The sequence below is a fragment of the Vigna unguiculata genome, chromosome 4 (assembly GCF_004118075.2).
Source record: "Vigna unguiculata cultivar IT97K-499-35 chromosome 4, ASM411807v1, whole genome shotgun sequence".
NCBI lineage: Eukaryota > Viridiplantae > Streptophyta > Magnoliopsida > Fabales > Fabaceae > Vigna > Vigna unguiculata.
The window spans coordinates 35689717-35706813 of record NC_040282.1 but is presented as its reverse complement, the minus strand read 5'-3'; the positions used below and the strand labels follow the sequence as shown (position 1 = coordinate 35706813).

The window sequence follows — 17097 nt, the reverse complement described above, 5'->3', positions numbered from 1 at the left end:
AAATTACAAAATTACAAATATTCATTCCTACAAAATCTGTTGTCAATATATCGTGTACTGAAACTAGTCCACGTGTCAGGAAATTGCTATAGTCCCCTAAAACCCATTGACGTCTCTTTGCCTTGACCTTTCTACTATCTTTAACAACTATAGTCTACATTCAAAATATCACAAATACATTTTCATAAACCATCATCAACAACATACATCACATATAAAAACTTAAAAAACAATGAGAATTATAATACCGTATACAGAGTACCAAACACAACTCTCTTGATGAACCCATTCAATTTTCTTTGTCTATACATGAAGCTGTTGCAAGCAAACAAAATGGCCTGACAACATTTCAAAGCAACAATGTCATTTCATTAAGCAAAATAACAAGTTTATAATATTACATCAACTAAGGCCATTACCATGTTGCAAAGTTTTCCTCAAGGATGAAATCCCCAACACTCCACTGTGGTTAATATCTGGTGATTTATGTCAACCACCACTTGCCTGAAAAGTGGAAATTTACAGTTAACTATATAACCGTTGAAATAAAATAATGAAATTTATATCCGCAACAGTAACGAACCTCCCATTTTGTGAGACAAGAATGCAGTATAATTGAGTTAAGTCAACATCCAAAGAACATTTTGGTGGTTCGACATAGGAAATAATTTCCATTCCATGAGGATTGTATTCAGGAGTACCTTGCTCATGCTGCTCAAAATGACGTGATTGTGGCTCCTCAACATCACAGCCATCACCTTTATCAAGGGAAGAGGGTTCAGGTTGATGAAATAACGATGGGTGCTCACAATCACGTGATTGTGGCTCCTCAACATCAAAGGCATCACCTTTATCAAAGGAAGAGGGTTCAGGTTGATGGGAGGAAGATGGGTGCTCAAAATGACGTGATTGGGGCTCCTCAACATCAAAGCCATCACCTTTATCAAAGCAAGAGGGTTCAGGTTCATGAAAGGAAGATGGGTCAAGTTCCTGACCTCCACGAGCGTACTCTTCTTCCATATTGCTCAGCTGATCTTTTAATTGTCGAACAACCCTATAATTTCTTTTCAACTTCCTTTTGCACCATTGCTTAAATTGAGTAAAAGACATGTCATCTATTCCTTTTTTTGGGATGCCATGTTCACCGATATTTTTGGTTAAATAATTATAATAATTTTGTTTCAGTTATAATACATAAATTTCATATATATAATTAAATATGCATTCTGATACATTCTGATACATGTATGGTTCGTTAATAAGTAAATAAAATAATAGTAATTTAATATAACTGTAGAATATAAGTATATGATAAATATACATTAATGATTGGATAATATCATTAGTTACAACAATGACGTATTGAAATGATAAAAGAAGATAAAATATCTTCTAACTATAATCTATAACTAACCTAATAAGAACTACACCATTAAAATACTTAGTTTAATTGAAACTAAGTAATCATTACACCACCACTATAAATAGCAAAGAGATGTTGGAAGGCAAAAGTGGAAAAGATACGGGAGAAGTTGCAGTGAGCAAAAAGAGAAGAGAGGAAAATAACAGAGAGTGAGAGCGTAGTAGCAAACAAATCCACATATCACCTTAGTGCATTTTTTCACAATAATTAAGGTAAGGGAAGGAGACATCTATCATTTTATCTTTTTACTTTAATTATTTTTATCTGTTCATAATTATTTTTATCTCTATATTTACCTTAAGTGAGGTGTCCCTAACCTCATTCTAATTTATATTTAGTTCCTATTCCTATTTATTTATTTATATTCATCTCTAGTTGAGCATTGATCCTATTTATATTTACTCTCATTTACTTATTTATATTTATCTCCAGTTACGTACTGGTCCTTTTTATTTATTTATAAATATATATTTTTTTATTATGCATGGATCATGTTTATTTAATTATATAATTAAATGGTTTAATATTGAAATAAAATTTATGATAAATGAAGATTTGATTATTGTAGTTGGAGGTATGACCTTGGGGATTTAAACGAGTTAGTATTACTCAAGATGAGATGTTCTTGAGTTACTTTGTTGGCCATGAGCTCATTTATCCTGACTAGTCTCTACAAAATTAATCAAAATCTTTATAAAAGTATAATAAAGATCCAGTTTTATGGAATTGGGAGAATTTTCATTTCATTTTATTTTATTATGATATGTTGTATTTTTTTATGTGATATTTGTCTCACTTTCCTATTTTATGATTGTGTGTGAAAAACAAAATTTTATAACACTATCATAGATGGTTGCTCCGAACATGCCTGATCCCTTCTTCGCCGACATTGAGGCCGTTTTTCCGGGAAATGCATGGCAACCCAATGTAGTGAATAATTCTGTAACATTTCAGGGAACGGGAAACTCTACCATTACTTTTCTCTCTGCTCCGAATGCGCCGATTGTCATCGAAGGACAAATCGGAGTTACCTTTTATTTACCCCCAACAGTCCAAGTGAACCCTATCCATAACTTTTTCCCTCCACCTGTTTGAAAGCCAGTATATGAGGGAAAAATTGTAAATAAATAATATTTTTCCCCTTCTAGTGTAGGAAATTAAGATGTACTAAACGATGTAGATATAAGATGCATACAGTACTGTAAATGTGTATATATATATATATATGTATATATATGTATATATATACATATATATATATATATATGTATATATATATATATATATGTATATATATACATATATATACATATATATATACATATATATATATATATATATGTATATACATATACATATATATATATATATACATATATATGTATATATATGTATATATATGTATATATATGTATATATATATATACATATATATACATATATATACATATATATACATATATATACATATATATATATATATATGTGTGTGTGTGAATATTTTAAGTATAATTAGATATCATCGTATAATTTTGCCTTTAAATTTTATAAGTATATTGTAGAAAATAATAATAATTAAATGAATAGAATTTTTTTTATCGTCACAAGGACCACGTACTAGCAATGGCGGCAGGAGCCGCCAAAGAGGTAATCGGCCTATGCCGACCACCTTAGTATGCTTAATGAAATCAAAGCACTCCTAAAATTCAGTAAGCCCGTAATAATCAGACTAAGGGCCTGGGCTAAGGCCCAGGCCCACCTATGGCCCAAGCCAGGGCTCGGCCCATGGAATGGTCATACATAATTAATAATTTATAAATATACATGGACCCCACGAATTAAAGGTATGCATTCATTACTCCATTAATCACTTGATTTGACTTTTGAGAGCTTTGACTGACTTAAGCTTCGGAGTCCCTTCTGCACGTAACCCCCGGGTCCAAGCCGATATATGCCAAAGGGGAAGAAGCCAACCGAGGAGATAGCGGATATGGGTAAGGTGATACTTGTGCCTAATTGATCTTATTTGTTCTCTGCAGGAACAAACACTTCTTGAAGTGAAGTGTGTGTATTTAATGCTCTTAAAAGACTTATTTGTAGTGTGTCACACAATCTTTCAAAATACAAAATCTTTTAGAATACAATATGAACTTTTCAAATTTTTTGAGAATCTTAGACCTAACAGGATAACTCTTAAAAATAGTAAATAACTAAACTCAGGACAATCAAATAAAGAAAGGAGAATAGGAGGATGAAATAACAAGAGAGAGAAAAGAGGAAGCGTGAGTTGTTGTGTGTTTAGGAGGTGAGCATGGCACCTATTTCAAGGAGAAGAAAATGAGTAGAAAAATGAAAAAACTTTCTCCTTAAGGTGAAATTAGCTTATGCAAGTTAAAAAGAAGATTTTGGAGAAACTAATACAAGAGATCTTCTACAAATTAGCTTCTGCATATGCTAATTTTAGCTTATGGAGAAACTTATTTTTCTTATTTTCTTTTCCTACGAAGTCTTCAAGACAAAATTTGTTAGGTGAATCACCAATTTATTGGGTTCACACTTATTTAATTAAAAAAATAAAATATGTATTTTTCTTTATGAGCTCTCGGCCCGTTATACAATTTAAATATGCAACCCTTGCGTTAGTTTTGTTAAGAGAGAGGATAGAGTGAAAGACAGAGGTTGTAAGTGTCTTTGATGGGCAAAAAAAGAAGACATCAGAGAGAGTGAATACAAAGAAAAGAACAACCAATTCATCTTATGCAAGTTTGTGCAGAGGAGCTACCTTGGAGAAAATGTTTTATTCCTCATCTTATATATATTAGAGTTGATTCTGTTGTTTATTTAAAGTACCCATTGGGGTTTGTTATCCACCTTGTTGGTGGAGAGAATAATGATCTGTTGATTCTTGGAATCTCCAAAAAAACTTGTAGTGTACACATTAATTATTAATGGAAAATTTTACTAGACTAGCTCCCCATGGGTTTTTTCTCCATGTTGAGGTTTTCCCAAGTTAAAAATTGTGGTGTATGTTGGTTCCTCTCTTATTTGTTTTATGTATTTTATTATTTTACATATTATTTATTTAGGTAAGATTTGAAATGAGTTTTGCTTCGATTTATTTATATGGTAATTTTGAGATCTTCTCAACAAAATTATTCAAATAGGGCTTTAGTCTTAGTGTTGGCTGATAAAAAGAATTCATATGTAGTGTTCACATATTGGGACAAAAATTATATGATTTTGGTAATCAATTATATGTATTATTGATTATAAAATCAGAATGTTCTATGTTTCGATAAGTTTGTTGAGAAGTGATCGTAAGATAACCCAAGTTCGTTTGGAATTAAAAAGAAAAAATTGACATATAAAAAAGAGTGTATGATGCTGGAAAAATGGAACTGTTGAAAAATGATCCTAAGTTTCAGATTTTCAAGTTAAAAGAACAACTTATTTCTCCATATTTTATTTCAAATTTAAGTTATTTTCCTAAATACAGCTTATTTCACAGACAATTCATTTTTCTTTCCATATAGCCATGCATGACCTTTTCATGGAAAATCAACTAATATTTAGAACACTGTGATTTCTCTATGATAGAAGCCTAACATTTTATTAGAAAGGGTAAGGGATTTTCTCGATGCATGTAAACCCCAATGCTTGTGGTTCCCTAGTTGAACACAAATCAACTCAAATGAATTTCATCGGTGCTTTTGAGGTATATAATTAATAGGAAAATGATATTTTAACCCACTTTTTTTGACCCACTTTTAACCCATTGCTTTAATCACCATTAGATCATCTTTTTTTATTCTTTTTAGTGATGTGATGTGATGATCTAATGGTGATTGAAGTGATGGGTTAAAAGTGGGTCAAAAAAAGTAGGTTAAAGTATCATTGTCCTAATTAATATTAGCTTCTACTTGGCTTTTGAAAATTATTTTAGCCACCGAAACTAAATGTAGCAAATTCACAAATTTCTAAAAATAAATATATCTTACTTGACCAACTCAAACTTTTGGTGCTTCTATTTGCTTCTCTTAGTATAGCTAGAAGAGGTAAAACATGTTTAATTTATTTAATTGAATATAAAATTTAGTTTATGAACTTAAATTGTTATAATTATAATTGATTTCATTTATTCTAACTAGCAGAATACGACATAATGATAAATTGGTATGTTAACATTAATGGATCTCAATGTTATTCAAGTGAATACTAATTAATTTCTTTCGATTTATTACATAATCTTTTAAAACAATTATTGACCCAACAATAATTATCTTATATGGTTAGCAATACTAACAAAATTATTTGTTGAAAACAAACAATTAACAGTAGAATATATCAAGATTTATATCGGAAATCTTTCCTTGAATTTATATGTACAACTCGTTTACTATAAAGATATGTCTTTGTAACCATCACACAAATATTACAAGTTTAAGCATAAAAAAGGGGAAAAAACTTTTATGGGAAGAGCAATTCTGAAAACACGAGCGGAAACTAGAGACAATAAAAAAGAGAGAAAAGAGATTAAAAAGATGTTTTATAAAAAGATGATAATAAATAATGAATAGGATATTAAAAATTGATATTATTTATTTATTAAGTTTAATTAAGTAATATATTTGTGATCAGTAACTATCATTGTAATATATTAATATTAAAAATTATTTGCATGTGCAACGTATACGTTCACACGAATTTTGACTTCAATTGTTTTTTTTTTTTTATCTTAAATGTGTTCTGATTTTTATTTGGTCTACTCCAAAAAATTATTTTTCTTTTCTAATTTTTTTATTTAAATTTTTGTAAAACATTTTTTCGTTCTCTTAAGTTCTTTCTGAAATATTTATCAATTTTTGCTTAATATATATAAAAAATTATTTTTATTTATGAAATTTTTGAATCACATATATAGAACATGTTTCCACTTAGATGTTGACATGCAAAAGTCAATAAAGCAAATCTAACACCAAGGTGAACTACAAAATAAAAAACAAAAGTAGAAATATAAGATTAAAGAAAATTTATTAAGTATTAAAAGAAAAGTCTGAATATACTTTGAGAAAAAAGAAAACAAATTAAATCTAAAATCTTTTAGTTACTCCAATATTTTGAAATTTTTACTTACGATGATAATTTGATTGATAAATTTGAGTACATTAAAATAGTTTAAAAAATAAAAAATTATCATAACAATGTTTGTAACATTTATTTTACTAGAATTTTTTTATTATTTTATTATTATTATTTATTTATTATTATTATTATTTGAAAAAAATTAGCTATACACCAAAAGACTTACAATATGATTACCTCTTGTGTCGTGGGCCATCACTTGAAAGCTTTCACTCCTATTATGACAAAAAGAGTGTTTGATAAATTACTCAAGAACTTGAAATATGCATGTCGCCAAAAACGTATTATTACGATTGAGCCGAACACTTCCCAAAACTTATAAAAAATTCAATTGTCATACTTAAATAAAAGTCACGATTGAAAATCAAATTGTTATCTTCATGAAGTTTAACAAGTGGTTCTTGTCTTGGCACTCTATCAATACACAATTTCTTTAATGGTAGTCCACAAAGATCAAAATTATCTTCATATTTTGATGCATCAAAACTTTGTAATTGTGTGCTAGTTGGAATCTTTTCAGACAAATAATTATGTGACAAATTTAACATAGTGAGTCGATCAATTTGAACAAGACTTGAAGGAATTAAATCAACAAGTTGATTTCTTGACAAATCAAGAAATTCAAGTGATGTTAACTTTCCAATATTAAAAGGAATTTCCCCCGTCAAATAATTTCTTGATAAATTTAGTGAAATCAAATCAAATAAATCCTCCATTTCTTTTGAAATTTCTCCTAAGAATTGATTGCTTGAGAGATCAATGCTTTTTAAAAGTGACAATCCATCATTTGTGAACATTTGCTTTAAACCTTTCCACATCAAAAATGCATTCAAATTGTATGAAGTGGTACCTATGGAATAACTTGTGTTAACAAAGTACCAATGACCTTGATCTCTTAAAGAAGCTTTCTGAGCCATTGAAGAGAAGTTTTTGATGCATTTAGGAATTTGTCCAGATAAATTGTTTAGTGAGAGATCCAATATATGAATACTTTGTAGATAACAAATTTGCAATGGTAAACATCCATAGAAGTAATTGTTTCCCATGCTTAAAACTTGCAATTGTAGCCATTTGCTCCCAATCCAATCTGGAATAGAACCTGATAATCTATTTTCTGCTATATCTAACATCACTAACTTTGTACAGTTTCTCAAGGAGGAAGAGATCTCACCTGTTAATTTATTGTTTCTCAACAACAATACTTGAAGTTCAAGGAGTGATCCCATTAAAGTAGGAATTTTTCCCGAAAATTTTTGTTTTGACTCATTTAAAAAAGCCAATGATCTGAAATGGGTCCAACAATCTAAAATTTGTCCAAATAACTTATTATTTGAAAGGTCTAATTGGTATAAAGTTTCAGCTACACCACCAGAACATAAAAACCAAAGAGAATCTGTGAATTTATTGTTAGATAGATTAAGATACATCGAGTCTCGTAAAAATGGTGGAAGATGACCTTCAAATTGATTTGATGCAAGACTAACGACATGTTCTTTTGAGGGAGTTGCACTGTTTCAGTGAACTTGGGAGCGCGGAATTGTTTTTCAAACGTGTTTGATTTCAGTGACTTGAAGCGATATGGGAGTGCAGATTTGAGGGATGGATGTATTATTTCATCCACGATAGAAAGGAGAGATAAGCGAGTATAATGAGAGTCTTTACCAAATTGCCCTTGCGTGCATGGAGGGGGAAGAAGATGAGGTGGTTTAGGGTGTGGTGGTGGTCGTGAAAGGTGTTGCGGTGGTGCCGTGAAAGGTGTTGCAGGGCTGTGTTTGGGGATGGCACCAGTGTTGTGTGTTAAAGTTAGGATGGCACCTGTGTTGTGTTGTGTTGTGTGAGATAAAGGGGATGGCACCAGTTACGTAACCGGTGCCTTATTTTCAAAGGAGCGACACCAGTTACCACACCGGTGTCATGGTTTTATTTATTTTTTTATTTAGTTGCGTGTTGTGTGTTTTTCATTCAATTTTTTTTTTCAGTTTTCAAAAAAAATTAATTTATTTCTTATGACTAAAAATTACTAATTTAGAAATTATTTCAAGAACATCAATTTAAAAATTCATCTCTTTTTACACAAGGGTATTATGGTAACTTCATAAATATATCTATTTTAACATTTAATTTTATCTATCACATCAGTCAAATCTTTCACTAACTTTCATAAAAATTATTTCCAAATTCACTCACTTTATCCTCTAAATCCACTATAAAAAAAATACAAATATTCATTCACCCAAATCTACACAAATCCATCTTCGCACTGTCTCCCATATCCATAAGTACAAAAGAACACACCCTAAGGGAATAATAATGATTCTTTAGTGACAAATTTGGAATAATACCTTGTAAATAGTTGCATGACATATTGATTTGAATCCATTCTTGCAATGCTAATTTAGTCCAAAACCATTTTGGAACAATATATGATATTCCACTATTTGAAATGTCAAGGTTGTTAAATAGGTTTTGTGTTTGTAACCATTTGGGAAACAATGGACCTAGCTTGCAAGAGCTCAATTCAATATTTTCCAATTGAAAAGTCGGAGCCCAATTTTGACTAAATTTTAAAGTGAGTTACCTGATAACACCAATATCTTTAACATTGACATATTATGAAAATGATAGTCATCTATCACACCTTTCAAAGAATTTGACATCAAATATAACTCCTCAAGCTCATTTGGAAATCGAAGATCTTTAGAAATTGTTCCATTTAACTTGTTACCATAAAGGTATAATCTTTTTAATGATGGGAACATTGAAAGGGTATTGGGCAAAGTGCCACTAATTTGATTTATGCTTAGATCTAAATGTTGTAATGAGTATCGAGAACAAATAGACAAATGATTAAATATGACTCTCAGATCTTCACTTAACTTGTTGTCGGACATATCCAATGACTTCAACGTACATATGCTCCCAATTGATTTTGGAACACCACCTTCTATAGAGTTAGATCCAATTGATAATTGCTCCAACTGAGATGACAATATGATGCCTTCAGGTATCTTTCCACTCAATTGATTACTAGAAAGATCCAATGATTTTAAAAATGGGAATACTGAAAGGTCAGTTATGGAACCCATGATTTGATTGGATGACAAACGCAACTCTTGCAGTGAGTATCTAGCACAACCACTAGACAAATTATGAATAATTGACGGAAGGTCTTCGGTTATATTGTTTCTAGACATGTCTAGAGAACGAAGGGTGCATATGTTCATGAATGATTTCAAATCCCGACCCTTGAACACATTATTTGAGAGGTCAAGGTGTTTGAAACCCATTAGATTATCATTGGTTGTGTGATGGTGTTCTGAGAAAGATGAAGGACACAAAGGAGAGCATGTTGTAACGATCGACAATGGCAGCCTTGAATCGGAGAAGAGCTTCCCTCTCCTTTGGAATGCATGTGATTTGATGTTCTCCATAAGCAACCTGCACTTTCATATTCTGCATTATCATCACACAGTGAATAAGTGAATATTAGAATAGAGTGAAAGGGGTGATGAATTTACAACAAACCTGCAATACAAGATACATGTTCAACAATTGTCAAGATGCTATGGCAATTTGTAAAAAATTTGGATATCCTGATTTGTTCATTACTATAACATGCAATGTCAATTGGAGCGAAATAAGAGACTTTGTTTTACCAAAAGGGTTGTCACCATCAGATAGACCTGATATTGTATGTGGAGTATTCAAAATGAAGCTGGATGAAATGATGACAGATTTAAAAAAAAAGGACTTCTTTGGAAAAACCACTGCAGGTATGTTCTATACGCATTATTATAGACTGTATGAATATTTATTAAATTAGATTTTTGTAACTATTTAATTTGTTCTGTTATATATGCAGGAATGTACACAGTAGAATTCCAAAAGAGAGGTTTACCTCATGCACATATACTTTTATGGTTGGATGGAGAAAGCAAATTGAAAAATTCAACTGATATTGATAAAGTAATATCAGCTGAATTGCCCAATGCAGATTTGTATCCAAAATTGGAAAAAGTTGTAGCAAGTTACATGATTCATGGACCATGCGGACCTGCGAGATATACTTCACCATGCATGAAAGAAGGAAGATGTTCCAAATTTTATCCTAAAAAATTCACATTTTCAACTTCTATTGATGAAGATGGATATCCATGCTATAGAAGACTTGATAATGGTAGATTTGTTGAGAAGAATGGAATTAAGCTGGACAATAGAAGTGTTGTTCCTTACAATCCACCACTTCTAATGAGGTATCAAGCTCACGTAAATACAAAGTATTGCAACAAGACCAATTCAATAAAATATTTGTTCAAATATGTCAACAAGGGTCCTGACAGAGCTACTCTTAAAATAAGCAACAACTCTGCACAATGTGACAAAGAAACCATTATTGATGAGATCAAGAGGTATTATGATTGTAGGTATCTATCATCATGTGAAGCAGCTTGGCGAATATTTGCTTTTGACATCCATCACAGATGGCCTCCTGTTCAGAGATTGACATTCCATCTTCCTGGACAACAATCAACTTTGTTTAAAGATAATGATGATATTAATGTGATTTGCAACAGGTACGAAAATGCTAACACAATGTTTCTAGTTTGGTTTGAGGCTAACAAAGTTTATACAGAAGGAAAAGAATTGACTTATTCTGAATTTCCAAGCAAATTTGTGTGGTTTGCTAAAGAAAAAGAATGGAAACCAAGGAAGAAAGGCTACAACATTGGTAGACTTACTTATATTCCTCCGGGCTCTGGAGAACTTTATTATTTGAGGATATTACTCACCATTCAAAAAGGTTGTATTGATTATGAAAGCATTAAGACCATTGATGGGAAATTTTATGAAACATACCAAGATGCTTGCTATGCTTTGGGATTGTTGGCTGACGATAAAGAATATATTGATGCAATAAAAGAAGCAAGTGAATTTGCTTCGGGGTATCAACTTAGAAGATTATTTGTTACTTTGTTGTCCATGAATACAATTTCTAAACCAGATATAGTTTGGAATTCTACATGGAGTATCTTATGTGATGGAATTTTGTACCAAAAGAGAAAGGAGATGAACTTACCAGGTAATTTATATTGTTATTTTTTTAATTCAATACAAATATAACTTTTAATTGCATTATTTTGTTCATGCAGGTCTTCAAATTGAGACTGCTGAATTACAAAAAATATGTCTCATGGAAATATAGGAAATACTAATGTCAAATGGTAGATGTTTGAAAGATTATCCTTCATTACCTCAACTTGATATTTCAGATGTACATACATTCAATAATAGATTTATTATTGATGAGCTGCAATACAATAAAGAAGAGATGGCAAAAGAACATGATATTTTGCTTAAAGCACTCAATGATGAACAAATTCATGTATATCAGGATATCATGACAGCAGTTGTTTCAAACAAGGGAGGATTCTTCTTTTTATATGGCTATGGTGGTACAGGTAAAACTTTTATGTGGAAGACATTGTCAGTTGCTCTAAGAAGTAAGGGCATGATTGTTTTGAACGTAGCATCAAGTGGAATTGCTTCTTTACTACTTCCTGGTGGAAAAATAGTACACTCTACCTTCTGCATCCCACTGTTAATTAATGATGAATCAACTTGCAACATAGCACAAGGTAGTCTCCGTGCTAAACTTCTGATGGCAACCAATTTAATTATCTAGGATGAAGCACCAATGATGAATAGAATGTGCTTTGAGGCATTTGATAGAACACTAAGAGATATTATGCGAAATGTTGATGATGCCAATAATGACAAACCATTTGGTGGCAAAGCAGTTGTCTTGGGAGGTGACTTCAGACAAATTCTACCCATTATCAAGAAAGGATCTAGGTTTGATATCATCAAATCAGCAATCAACTATTCAGAGTTATGGAATTGTTGTAAAGTGCTCAAACTGTCCAAGAACATGAGATTAAGTACTACAACAAACAATCAAACAGCCAATGATATCAAAGAATTTGCTGATTGGATATTGAAAATTGGAGATGGCCAAATGGATGTAAATGAGAATGGTGAGTGCATGGTTGAAATTCCAGAAGAGCTGCTGATTATAAATACAGATGTACCTTTATTGTCATTAGTTGAATTTGTCTATCCTCAATTTGTGGTTAACATGATGAAGCCAAATTATTTTGATGATGGAGCAATCTTGTGCCCAACTAATGATTCTGTAGAGCAAGTCAATGATTTCATGTTGTCTTTATTAGGTGGTCAAGAGGTCACTTATTTAAGTTCAGATACACCTTGCCATTCTGATGAACAAGATGAAGTTCAATCTGAATGGTTTACATCTGAATTTTTAAATGATATCAAATGTTCAGGGATACCAAATCATAAACTCAAGCTCAAAACAGGTGTGCCAATTATGCTCTTGAGAAATATTGATCAAGCAAAAGGTCTTTGCAATGGCACAAGATTGCAAGTCAACCATTTGGGTAAAAATGTAATCTCTGCAACTGTAATTACTGGAAAAAACATTGGTGACAAAATTTTTATTCCAAGAATGGATTTAGTGCCATCTGATTCAGGATTGCCTTTCAAATTTCAAAGAAGACAGTTCCCAATTTCATTATGCTTTGCAATGACGATTAACAAAAGTCAAGGACAAACACTTTCTAGAGTGGGACTTTATCTTCCACAACCTGTATTCACACATGGCCAACTATATGTTGCTATTTCTAGAGTGAAAACCAAGAGATGATTGAAAATACTTATATTGGATGAAAATGGAAATATCACAAACACAACTAAAAATGTTGTGTACAAAGAAATTTTTGAAACTCTTTGACAATGAACACATTATAGGTATGTAATTTCTAATTTTCTTTTAATTTGAAAGTTTGTATAAATATAGATGCAGGATCTATTGTTATAATTAAAATATTTGTTATAATTTTGTTGTTCAATGCAGGATCTATTACCTAAAGTCCAAGGCTTACAATGAACATCATGCTGATTTAAGAAGTAATCAAATTTGTGTACAAAAGAAAGTTATGAAGTTGATTAACAAAAACACATTATAAATATGTAATTTGATCTTCTTTTATTGTTATTTTTTTAAAGACATTATATTATAACTTTATAAGTTAATAAATATTACAAAATAAATTGCTATTATCAAAAATATTACATTTAAAAAAATCCGTGCATTGCACGGGTAGAAATACTAGTTTACAAGAAACCTGCAACACGACATAGACCACAAACATCATGAGTTTGAAACGAACTGAATTCTTGATTCACATTGTGGCTGTTATGATGATAGAGACAGAGTGGATATTAGAAAGAGAATGATAGGTGTGGTGAATTTAGCAGTTCCAAAACCCACCTCTATTTATACACAAACTCGATACCTATTCCTCTCACTATGCTGTACTGCTTTCCCTTGCTTTCCCTTAATTTAATCTCAGTCCTCGGTCTTCTTGTTTTCCTTACTTTATTATATATAATATTTTAATTTTTTTAATCATAATATTTTATTCAACTTACATAAAGTGATATAACTTAGTTTATCGGATGAATAAAATAAGATAGAAATTACACAGCATCCACAATGAAATTGCCATCAAATGAAATGTTGTTGCTTTTATGGTATGAACACAAATTTGGTAGTTGTGGAATAGATCTATTATCGGACCATTTTTAGGGTAATAATTATTTTCCAATATCAATTGACTAAGAAGACTCGTGAATTTTCAGAATGTTATATGAAAAAATAAACTATCAAATTCGTCCTTACAGATTATGAAAGAATTGGAAGTTAATATTTGACGGATAAAAAATTAAGAAAATGTTCTGAAAATGCAATTCAAATTGCAAGTGTCTTGAACAAATTGTACTATTTGCAATATCTTAATTTGTCACTACCAAGATGAAACAGTACAAATTATTAAAATCAATAGTTTACATGAATAATAATAAAAAAAATTAAATGATTTTTTAAAAATTTTGTAAGTCCCACAAAATACTAAGAAAAGATCCACAATGTATTTTAGTAGTGAAAGCTCTGTCACCACTTATATCTGGTTTCTTATGATATCGTCATTTCATATTATTAGCAGATGACTTTGTTACAATATATTATTTTGGTGTACATGTACAAAATAGAATAGATATTGCCAAATAAAAAAGGAAATTTAATGAATCTAGTTATTATTAGAAAATTAGACATCAGTCTTTCATACATATATAACAAAGGATTAAATAGATGTTAATAGATAAAATAGTTGTAAATAGGGTGATCATGGATTATTGAATTTTTAAAGATTCGATTCAAATCTATTTTAATTCCAAATTATTGTATCATCCAATTTTTATTTTTTTTTGCAAAATTAGTTTAGATTTTTTTTTTAATTAAGATCAAAATATTTGAATTAAGATTTAAATTTATATTTAAATATTTGAATCAAGTTCAAAATCCATAATCTCTTTTTTATAAAAGAAATTTAAATTGAAATTTCTAAAACTTGTATTGTTAATGTCGACACGATTGAATGTGGCAGAATTTCAACTGGGGTCGACTTGGCCGAATTTCGTCATAGGTTGACTTGATTGAATTTTGGCTAAGGTTGACTCGAATGTATTTGACTAAAATTTGATCAGGGTCAACTCAATCAAATTCGGCCAATTTTTAGCCGCTTAGTTGAATTTCAAACAAGATTGTATCGACTGAAGTCCAATTAGGATCAACCCGTTTCGACCTTTGGTCTGAATAAACTAGTCTTGATCTTTGATTAGGATAATCCATCTCAACCTTCAACCCAATCCAACTAAAAATTTAAATTGAAAATTTGTATTAGATTTTTTGAATTTTCTATATTTGAATATTTGGATTCTAAGAATGAATATCCAATATAAAATATATAAAATGTAGATCAAATTAAAATCCAAATTCAATAAAATTGATGTTAGATTGATTGAATTTTTAATAAAATAGATTAAATTGAAGCTAAAGTGAATTGGATCAAGAAAAGTGAATTTTTTTGTCACCCCGATTGTTGGAACTAATTTAATCTTTAAAAAATGTTTAGAAAGTTTGAAAATGTTTTATAATATTTTAAAGATGTTTGTTTATAATATTCTAGCAAATGTAAATTTGAATTAGAATTTACAAACGTATCATATGAAGTGTTAATCTATCAGGGAGTATTAATTAAATTTGTGGGTAACTAATTTTTATGGAAAAACTAAACTTAAATGAGACTTTTCTCTTTTTATCATATTTTTCATTCACGTTATTGGAGCTTCGAACAGCAGTATTATTATTATTATTATTATTTTACATAAAAATACATAGGATTAAACATGTTTTTATTTCTTAATTTTTGGTAAAAATTAAAATTAATCTTTCTTTGAAACTTTGATTTAATTTAGTCTTCTAATTTTAGATATGTTTGAATTTAGTCTTTTTAACCACAAATTGTGTTAAGTTTATTTGATATTTTAAATGCATTTAATGGTAGCATTTGAGATATTTATACCGTTTGACACATTTCTGCTTTAATATTAACCAATAATCTGTCTTAAAATAAATTTGAAATGTTAAATAAACTTAATACAAATTTATTAAAAAATTTAAATCTAAATATTTATAAAATTAAAAAACTAAACAAGATTAAATTCTTAAAATAAAACTAATTTTAATTTTTATTTGAAAATCGTGGGACAAAAATATATTTAATTCAAAGCTATAATTAGTCATGTGTACTGTATTTAGAGTCGACAAATTAGGTATTCTTTTCGCTCTGCTGCACTGCTTTCCCTTACTATATTCTCAGTCATCGGTCGTCGTGTTTCACTCTTTCCCTTTTTTTCTCCGTAATTTCTGCACCAAAAGCAAGCGTTTTGGTCCTTTTTTCTTCTTCTTATTAATCATAAAGTTGTCAATAAAGTAAATAAAAGACAACAAATATAAAGAAAAAACCGAACGCGTAAAATGCAGTACATGCTTACTTTTGAAATTCAGTTTAATTATTTTTCTCTTAAATAATAAAAAAATCTAAATGACATCTCATTTCAATTTTTATATTTATTACACTTTTCAATAATGCATGCAATATTTGTAGATTAATATTTTTAATCATAATATTTTATTCAACTTACCGGGAAACGAATATTTTGGGGTCGGTAGGTTCGTCCTTCCTAAACTCTTATAATTGTGTGTATATATAACTAGAATTTATGATAATTAAATTAGGTAAAATTTTTATTTATTTTATAAAGTATATCATGTTAATAAATAGTGAAATATAAATTAAATATAATATAGAATACAAAATTTATTAATATATATATATATATATATATATATATATATATATATATATAAGTTTTCTCTTACATTATTAATGTATTTGGCGGGTTAAACGGATTGACTCACGGATTCACTTAATTAAAAAAAATACAATTTGATTATTTTTTTCAGTCAAAACTAAATTGTAATTCTAATTAAAATCTAAATAAACTTTAATAGAAACCAAAATAAAAAAAAATACAAATTATTTATGTGT

General features: G+C 29.7%; 3 protein-coding genes across 3 annotated transcripts; 2 read left to right on the top strand and 1 right to left on the bottom strand.

Annotated features, from left to right (window-relative positions):
- Positions 1 to 9129: 9129 nt before the first annotated feature.
- Positions 9130 to 9996, bottom strand: LOC114180837 (receptor-like protein 32). Its single transcript, XM_028067128.1, has one exon. The coding sequence runs from the start codon at positions 9994 to 9996 to the stop codon at positions 9130 to 9132; it is 867 nt and encodes a 288-aa protein (XP_027922929.1).
- A 134-nt stretch (positions 9997 to 10130) lies between these two features.
- LOC114180836 lies at positions 10131 to 12248 on the top strand. The gene is made up of 3 exons (XM_028067126.1): positions 10131 to 10338; positions 10428 to 11645; positions 11836 to 12248. The coding sequence occupies exons 1-3, from the start codon at positions 10131 to 10133 to the stop codon at positions 12246 to 12248; spliced, it is 1839 nt and encodes a 612-aa protein (XP_027922927.1).
- A 531-nt stretch (positions 12249 to 12779) lies between these two features.
- On the top strand, positions 12780 to 13289 carry LOC114180422 (ATP-dependent DNA helicase PIF1-like). Its single transcript, XM_028066743.1, has one exon. The coding sequence runs from the start codon at positions 12780 to 12782 to the stop codon at positions 13287 to 13289; it is 510 nt and encodes a 169-aa protein (XP_027922544.1).
- The last annotated feature ends 3808 nt before the right edge of the window (positions 13290 to 17097 follow it).

Excerpts from the sequence above, each read along its gene's own strand:
- LOC114180837 (XM_028067128.1), bottom strand. The coding sequence starts at position 9,996 with ATGGAGAACATCAAATCACATGCATTCCAAAGGAGAGGGAAGCTCTTC.
- LOC114180836 (XM_028067126.1), top strand. The coding sequence starts at position 10,131 with ATGGCAATTTGTAAAAAATTTGGATATCCTGATTTGTTCATTACTATA. Across the intron at positions 10,339-10,427 it reads CTTTGGAAAAACCACTGCAG|GAATGTACACAGTAGAATTC; the intron begins GTATGTTCTATA and ends TTATATATGCAG. Across the intron at positions 11,646-11,835 it reads AAAGGAGATGAACTTACCAG|ATGTACATACATTCAATAAT; the intron begins GTAATTTATATT and ends TTGATATTTCAG.
- LOC114180422 (XM_028066743.1), top strand. The coding sequence starts at position 12,780 with ATGTTGTCTTTATTAGGTGGTCAAGAGGTCACTTATTTAAGTTCAGAT.